The sequence below is a fragment of the Cebus imitator genome, unplaced genomic scaffold (assembly GCF_001604975.1).
Source record: "Cebus imitator isolate Cc_AM_T3 unplaced genomic scaffold, Cebus_imitator-1.0 Scaffold9, whole genome shotgun sequence".
Classification (NCBI taxonomy): domain Eukaryota; kingdom Metazoa; phylum Chordata; class Mammalia; order Primates; family Cebidae; genus Cebus; species Cebus imitator.
The window spans coordinates 11,817,777-11,826,863 of record NW_016107324.1 but is presented as its reverse complement, the minus strand read 5'-3'; the positions used below and the strand labels follow the sequence as shown (position 1 = coordinate 11,826,863).

Genomic DNA, 9,087 nt, shown 5'->3' with positions numbered 1-9,087 from the left:
CTGGAGTGCAATGGCGCGATCTCGGCTCACGGCAACCCCCGCCTCCCAGGTTCAGGCAATTCTCCTGCCTCAGCCTCCTGAGTAGCTGGGATTACAGGCACACACCACCATGCCCAGCTAATTTTTTGTATTTTTAATAGAGACGGGGTTTCACCGTGTTGACCAGGATGGTCCCGATCTCTTGACCTCGTGATCCACCCGCCTCAGCCTCCCAAAGTGCTGGGATTACAGGCGTGAGCCACCGTGCCTGGCCTTATCTTTATTAGTTTCTTTCATTTCTAGTATTCTATGGTTTAGTCTTTTATTACAGTGTTTAAAGTACTATTGGATGAATCATCTGCTACCACTCCTTATTAAATCTCATAATTCTAGCTTTCCTCATTTCTTACTATAAATTGGTCTCAGTTTTATCTTCTATAGTATTTTTCTCTTCCGTGATTGAAGTTGGTTTTGATAGTTTTTTTTTTTAACAGATGCAATTTATGGAAATAATAGGAAAATAACTGTTTTTATCTTTGTAATTTGTTTTCGCAATTAGCTTTATCAGTATTATCTGTCTCCTATAAGTTCAAGTGTTTTTAAAGGAGCTATTTGTATGCTCTTTGTTTTTTCCAACCCACTCTCCCTGCCGACTGAATGTTTTATCTTCCTTAATGTATGTGCCAACTTCTGGACAACTTTGAGAATCTAATTCAAGATAATGTAATCTAAAAGAATGACTTTGTAATTTAGTTTTCAGTGTGGCCAGCAGATCAAGGAATTGAGAGCACAGCATGAAGAAAATATTAAAAAGTTAGCAGACCAGTTTTTACAGGAACAAAAGGTAAATTTCTTAAGTGTTCTTAAATCCAGACATCTCTGTTATATGTCATGGTAATTTAGAAATCAAAATTGTAATTTGTCACAAAATATTATAAGTTTTCCAGCCAGCCTAATTCCAAAAGTGGTTTATAATGGCTTTATTTCTGAGTATATTAAACAGTTGCAAAAAATGTAATCTTAATTCTTAAAACTGGCCAGGTGCAGTGGCTCACACCTGTTTTCAGCACTTTGGAAGGCCAAGGCAGGCAGAGGTCAGGAGTTCAAGACCAGCCTGGTCAACATTGGGAAACCCCATCTCTACTAAAAATACAAAAAATAGCTGGGCCTGTGATATCTGTAATCTCAGCTACTCAAGAGGCTGAGGCAGAAGAACTGTTTGAGCCCAGGAAGCGGAGGTTGCAGTTAGCCAAGATTGCACCACTGCACTTTAGCCTGGACAACAGAGTGAGACTCCGTCTCAAAAAAAAAAAAAAAAATCTAAAACTAATTTTGAGCCAAAATATCTTTAAAAAAAAAAATGTTGTTAATATATTTCTCAGATTGTAAAGTGGGCAGCATTTTACTGAAAATCAACTGCTTCCTTTTTTATACATTTGAGAAATAGAAAAATAATGGGATACTGTTTCCTTTATTATCAGTTTCTGTTATTCTGACACCCTGTCCTAAAACACAGACTTGAGACACTAGCCACTATAACCAACTTGATTCATACTTTTTTTTGGGGGGGGGAGTAAATTCTTTTATTAATTCATTCATTTTGAATTAATAGGTATTATGAAGATTCTTTTAGCAACAGAAGAAATTGTCTGAAGATTACTAGTTATCAGGACACGGTTCACATTTTTTATACCCTGTAGTCTTACCTGACTAGGCATGATTTGTATGTACTCTTGTGATTTAAAGGAAAGAAAGACTTAAAAGTGAAAAGTATTTGTGTTGCTTTTTGGTAGCATCTCGACTAAAGGACTAGAAGTTAAGGATATCAGGTATTCATTCTTAGTGTTTTCACAATTTTGTAGTAGGATATAGAGGATGTCATTTCTTTCTCTATTGCATTTTTAAAATCTGCAAAGTGAAATAGCTGCTGCCTATCTGCAGTCTACTTTGAAGAGGTGTAAGGATAGATTGGTGGAAGAAAGCAAGCCCGAGTGAGCTACCATAGTAGAGGCATTGAGGGCAACCAAAAGGTATTATTGAGACACTGGAGGGTTAAAAGAAGATGTTAGAATACAAAAGGAAGGGGAAGAGAGGTTTGCTATTGCAATTGTGTCATTTATAAGCATAGTATATAAATAGTGGGATAAGTTTGCTCACTTCTATTCTCTTAAAGAAGGCAGATGAGAACTTTCCCTTTTTTCCCAAGCCATTGTAATTCTTTCTGTTCTTCTATACTAGGCTATTTTTATGTTATTAATTAGCTAATGCCACTCCAATTCTTCCTTGCCAATATCCTACCCTAAATGGAACAAAGCATGGCAGGAATTGAGGTGCCCAGAGAACTTCTTTCTGGGTAGCACATCAGCCCTTACTCTCTAGACCAGCTACCTAATTCTCCTCCCCATCCTTCATTTCCTCTTCTTTAACTACTGTAGCAAGTTGGTTCTGTGCAATTTGAGTTTTCATAGAGATACATCCAACGTTAGCTATATGAAATAAGCATAATTTGTATTCAGGGCTTTATTTATCTTTTTGGTTGTTTGTTTATTAATTTTTAAATTAATTAACCAAACACATGTCTATCAGAGGAATGACTCTGGAAAAGGAGTCAGCAAACTGTAGCTCACAGGCTGAATTCAGCTCGCTCCCTGTTTTTGTACTGTTTAGAACCCAAAGGCTGGGTGTAGTGACTTACGCCTGTAATCCCAGCACTTTGGGAGGCCAAGGCAGATCATGAAGTCAGGAGTTCAGGATCAGCCTAACCAACATGGTAAACCCCATCTCTACTAAAAATACAAAAATTAGCTGGGCATGGTGGCACACGCCTGTAATCCCAGCTGCTAGGAGGCTAAGGCAGGAGAATGGCTGGAACCTGGGAGGTGGAGGTTGCAGTGGGCTGAGATCACACCACTGCACTCCAGCCTGGGTGACAGAGTGAGACTCTGTCTGGGGGGGAAGAAAAAAAATGGTTTTCACATTTTTTAATGGTTGAAAAAAAACCAAAAGAAAATTATCTTATTACATGGGAAAATTATAAGAAATTTATATTTTGGTGTTCATAAATAAAATTTTATTGAGAAACAGCCATGCTTATTTACTGCTTTTATGCTATAAGGGCAGAGAAATTCTCAGCCCAAAGAAGACTAAGGAGACTTGAGGACTTGAATGCAGTATAATAGCCAGGCGCAGTGGCTCATACCTGTAATCCCAGCACTTTGGGAGGCCAAGGAGGGTGGATCACGAGGTCAGGAGCCCAATCAACACATGGAAACCCTGTCTCTACTAAAAATACAAAAAATTAGCCAGCATGGTGGCAGCCACCTGTAATCCCAGCTATTCGGGAGACTGAGGCAAGAGAATCACTTAAATCTGGGAGGCGGAGGTTGCAGTGAGCTGAGACCATGCCACTGCACTCCAACCTGGGCAACAGAATGAGACTCTGTCTCAAAAATAAATAAATTAAATAAATAAATGAATGCAGTGCAGTTTTCTGAATTGGATCCTGGAACAGAAAAGGACTTAGTGGAAAAACTGGTGAAATCTAAATAAATCTGGAGTTTAGGTACCAATAATGTACTGATGTTGTTTGTTTAGTTTTGCAAATGTACCATGGTAATTAGGGATGGTACATTAACAGGATTTTAGATTTTCTGTATATCTAAAATTGTTTCAGAATAAGAAGTTTATTTTAAAAACAATCAGGAAACCCCCTAACCAAATCACAAATATTGCATCCAGAAAGGCATCTTATTTTATTAATATTAATATTGTCCATTCGTAGAAAGGTACTATCAATAATGCATTAAAGGGACAACATTTTTGTTAACTATTTCCAGCGGAAAAGTATTTTGAATGGTAGCTTGTTGACTTTTAATTTTATTCAATATTTGTTTTGTCCACATCTGCAAAAGAGTGAAGATTAACTATAGCAATAGCCTTATGAGATAGCGTTATAGTGAAGATGCACAGAGATTCAAGCTGGCTGCTCAGCTTGTGCCTCATGGATTTTCTCACCCTTGGCATTCATATTGATATGTTCAAAAATTGCAGTTTATCATTTCATTAGTCTATGATTAAGCTATCAGAATTGATTACAGCTTACCAACTTGCCAGAAAATGTGGGATTTTGAGTCAAAAAGGCTGTTGTTAGAATTCCTTCTTCACAGTTCTCTAGCTTTGTGACTTTGGACAAACTGCTTAACTTTTTAAAGCCTCAGTTTTATTTTGTTTTTCTCAGAACTGTCTACTTTATGGCTACTAAAGCACAGATATGAAAGCAATTTGGAAACTATGAAGCACGATGCAAATATTTGTTGTTGATTTTATCTTCCAGGGCACTGGAATACCTATACCTGATCGTCAGAGTACCTTTCTCCTTTATTGTGACACACTCTGAAGATTTGGCTTTTGTTTTTCCAGATTCCATATAGATTTTTTGTACTATTTTTGTAACATTACTAATAATTACATTTCATACTGCTTTAGAGTTTACAAAGCATTTATAGATGCATTACATATTGACTAAAGGGATCTATATATGGCATCCCAAGCATGTGTACTTGACTTCTTGCTGCTCCCAGTTTTCCATGGAAGCAAACTCAATACCGGTCCACCAAGAGAATTAAGTTAGGCCTAACCATATACTTGAAGATTCACATTTCCAAGAAGATTCTAGGTTAGGAACAGGTTGGAGGAAGCACTGGCCTGTTTATTGTCCTCCCATTACTTTCTGTGCTTTGGTGGCCAGCACACTTAGGAATAAAATTGCCTGTTTTTTACCCTTGCTCTTGAAGAAGCTCCTGTCTGCCAGTTTCCTCCTTTCTGCCATCCTGCTTAATTTCTACATATGTTTACAGAGAACCCACTCTGCCCATAGCGCCCAGGATAATGCCCAATTGTAGGCCATCAAGGCAACCTGCAGTGCTCAGCAAGCTGTCTTGCAGAATCACACAATTCAGTGTAGCCAAATAGTTACCTCTGCCTACCAAACCATTCATTTACTGTAACTAGAGACTTTCAGTAGTGTTATTCTTTGACTTTTCATCAGGTATAAAAACTGCACAGAAAATAATGTATCCCACATCTCCAATTGTTCATTATTTGAACCCATGGTATATGTTTTACAAAACGAACTGTTTGAGAACACTTAATTAATAGTTGTGTCAGTGGTTTAACAATTTACATTGAAAAATATTTATTGTTATCAAATCTTTATTTAACAGCAAGAGACCCACAAGGTTCAATCAAATGATGGAAAAGAATTGGGTATAAACGATCAAGTAGTATCTAAAAATATTCCAAAAGTAGCTGAGAATGTTGCAGATAAGAATGAAGAACCCTCAAGCAATCATATTCCACATGGGAAAGGTATTATTATTATTTTGTTTTGTATTAATAGGATGTTGACTTTTTCTTACTATTTTGAAGTAAATATTTTCAATCATAAAATTGTTTGATTTTAATTAACACATGATTAGGTGTCTGCATTGTTTCCAATTTGGATCCTTTGTTAGAAGAGAAGAAAGAGTAAGTTATTTTAGAGTTACAGCTGTGTCCAAAGCAAGATATAAAGATGTTCAGTTGATGTAGCCTATTGCTTTTAGAAACTGATTGTTACATTCCTTCAAAACATTTTCAAATTATGTAAGAAAAATTATACAATTCTCTCTTTTTGTTACTTGGGCAGAACAAATCAAAAGAGGTGGTGATGCAGGGATGCCTGGATTAGAAGAGAATGACCTAGCAAAAGTTGATGATCTTCCCCCTGGTAAGTAAAAATTCTGAGAGAATTCAACTAAAGTGATGATAATACTTTTCATGTTACCCCATTATCTTTTTGGGTAACACTTGGAAAAGTCACAGATATCTAGATGATTGATATTTCTAGTTAATTAAGTACCCATTATTGCCAGGACTTTTTTGGATACACTTTTATAAAATTTTTTGCTAAGATATATGAAATACTTGTTTTTGCTTTGATAAGAATCAGTTATATTTGAATCTTTTCTTCATGACTCAGAGTTTTTGCTTATGACAGTTGTGCTATGTAGAGTCATTTATATTTACTAAAAGTTTGCATGGCTCTTTTCTTTTCTGCCAAATGTGCCCAGATTCCTGTGTTGTTGGTATGCTTTAATATGGCATAGTAATACCCTAATAAGAGTTATTTAGTTTTGAGGGCTTGGCTTTTCCTTTTAGTGAATTATCTCACAGTTTAGGATAGTTTACATTTTTTATTCTTCTTTTCTGGCCACGTCTGTTCATTGTATATCTATTTCCTCCTTAATATGTCTGCTGCTTATTTATTTTCACTTGAAGTCCTGATCCCACTTGCTGCTATCTTAACCTCCTTCATTTTTTCGCCTTCATGTCTCTTCTTTGTTTTTCTTGCCGTATCTATGTTTCTTGGCTATTAATGGTGCTTCTCCCTGCTGACTCCAATTTATTATGCTAGAAAAATCAGAAATTAACAGCATGCTTCTGTTGCTTTTGGCTGGTTTTATTTCTTCTCAATCTTAGTAATTACTTCTGTAATTATAGCTAGTTGAACGCGACTGAAATTGCTAAATGTTCAGACCAAATAAATGAAGTGTTAGTCCTTTCCTTTATAGAGTTTTGTTGTCTTCTGAAATTCTTATGGGTTTCCAATTCATAGCATATTCCCCTGAAATAAAGGTAAGGACAAACGCAGTAACATGAATTTGAAAATGAAGAATCAGAATTACCAAGCTTTGTTTGTAAGGCAGTGAAGTAGTCAAGTGATTTTTTAAAATTTATTTATTTATTTTGAGATTCAGTCTCGCTCTGTTGCCCAGGCTGGAGTGCTGTGGTGTGATCTTGGCTCACTGCAACCTCCGCCTCCCAGGTTCAAGCAATTCTCCTGCCTCAGCCTTCTGAGTAGCTGGGACTGCAAGCATGCACCACCATGCCCAGCTAATTTTTGTATTTTTAGTAGAGACGGGGTTTTACCATGTTGGCTGAGATGGCTCATTCTCCTGATCTGGTGATCCACCAATCCGCCCACCTTGGCCTTCCAAGTGCTAGGATTACAGGCATGAGCCACCGTGCCAGCCTCAAAAAAATAATTCTTTAAAAACATTAAAGAGAGGCTCTTTGCCTTTTTTTTTTTTTTTTTTTTTTTCTGGCCATTTATGTTCATTGTATGTCTCTTTCCTCCTTAATGTGTCTGCTTCTTATCCATTTTCACTTGAAGGCCTGACATAAACACATTTTAAAAAATATTCGTCACATAATGTCTACACTCAGAACTCAGTGGAATTAAACTGAAAATCAGTCGCAGAAAGATAGGCTCTCTGCTCCTTCTGTGAGATAAAGCAGCACCAGCCATGCAGCACCAGCCATGCAGCACCAGCCATGTCCCTGAGACATGGTGAAATTGAAGGTTGTAGTAAACAGATTTGGCTGTTCTAGGGATCTGGTCACCTGGGCTGCTTTTAACTCTGTCAAAGCGGGTATTGTCATCAGTGACCACTTCACTGACTTCAACTACATGGCCTACATGTTCCAGTATGATTCCACTAATGCCAAGTTCCATGGCACTATCAAGGCTGAGAATCAGAGGTTTGTTGTCAGCGGAAATCCTATCACCATCTTCCAGGAGCAAGATCCCACCAAAATCAAATGGTGTGATACTGGTACTGATTGTGTTGTGGAGTCAACTGGTGTCTTCACTACCTTGGTTATGGCTGGGACTCACTTAGAAGTGGGAGCCAAAGAGTCATCATCTCTCTTCCCTCTGATCCCCTGTCTGTGATGGGCGTGAACCATGAGAAGTACGAAAGCAGTCTCACAGTTATCAGCATTCCCTCCTGCACCTCCAACTGCTTAGCATCTATGACCAAGATCATCCATGACAACTCTGGCATCATGGAGGGATTCATGACCACAGTCCATGCCATCACTGCCACCCAGGATACCTATGGATGGCTCTTCTAGGAAATTGTGACGTGATGGTTGTGGGGCTCTCTAGAACATTACTCCTGCATCTACTGGCACTTCCAAGGCTGTGAGTAACATCCCCAAGCTGAATGGGGATATCACTGGCATGGCCTTCCTCGTCCCTACCACCTATGTGTTGATTGTGGTCCTGACCTGCTGTCTGGATAACCTGCCAAATATGATGACATCAAGGAGACAATGAAGCAGGCATTGGAAGGTCCTTTCAAGGGCACACTGGGCTACACTGAACACCAGGTTGTCCCCTGTGACTCTAATGGTGACACTCTTCCACCTTCAATTCTGGAGCTAACATTGCCCTCACCAACCACTTTTTCAAGGTAATTTCTTAGTATGACAATGACTTTGGCTATAGCAATGGGGTTGTGTATCTCGTGGTCCACATGGCCCCAATGAGTAACAGCCCTCTGGACTACCAGCCCGAGTGACAGCACGAGAGAAAAAGAGAGGCCCTCAGCTGCTGAGGAGTTCCTACCACACTCTACCTGCCACCACACCAAGAATCTCCACTCTACCACAGTTTTCATGCCATATCCTCTGAAGGATGGGAGGGCCCTAGAGAGCCCCACCTTGTCATGTACCATCAGTAAAGTCTTCTGTACTCAGCCAAAAATAAAATAAAATAATAGAAAGATAACTGAAAAATCCCAAAATATGTGGAGATTAAACAACTACTTCTGAATAATGCATGGATCAAAGAAGAAATCTCAGGAGAAATTTAAAAATATTTTGAACTAAATGAAAATGAAAACATTATTTATCAAAATGTATAGGATCCAGTGAAAGTCATGCTTAGAGGGAAATGTATAGCAGTGAATGCAAATATTAGAAAAGAAGAGAGGTCGGCCGGGCACAGTGGCTCACGCCTGTAATCCCAGCACTTTGGGAGGCCAAGGTGGGTGGATCATGAGGTCAGGAGATCAAGACCATCCTGGCCAACATGGTGAAACCCCATCTCTATTTAAAAATACAAAAATCAGCTGTGCGTGGTGGTATGCACCTGTAGTCCCGGCTACTTGGGAGGCTGAGGCAGGAGAATTGCTTGAACGTGGGAGGTGGAGGTTGCAATGAGCCAAGATTGCACCACTGTACCCTAGCCTGGCGCCTGGCAACAGAGGGAGACTCTGTCTC

General features: G+C 38.8%; 1 protein-coding gene across 5 annotated transcripts in view; it reads left to right on the top strand.

Annotated features, from left to right (window-relative positions):
• GOLM2 (golgi membrane protein 2) overlaps nucleotides 1-9,087 on the top strand; it is a 121,285-nt gene that overhangs the window by 47,218 nt on the left and 64,980 nt on the right. For all 5 annotated transcript variants that reach the window (XM_017545877.2, XM_017545900.2, XM_017545869.2 and 2 more), the window contains exons 4-6: nucleotides 733-823; nucleotides 5,202-5,346; nucleotides 5,666-5,746. In XM_017545877.2, the coding sequence (XP_017401366.1) occupies nucleotides 733-823; nucleotides 5,202-5,346; nucleotides 5,666-5,746 (317 nt within the window). The remainder of the gene's footprint in view (nucleotides 1-732; nucleotides 824-5,201; nucleotides 5,347-5,665; nucleotides 5,747-9,087) is intronic.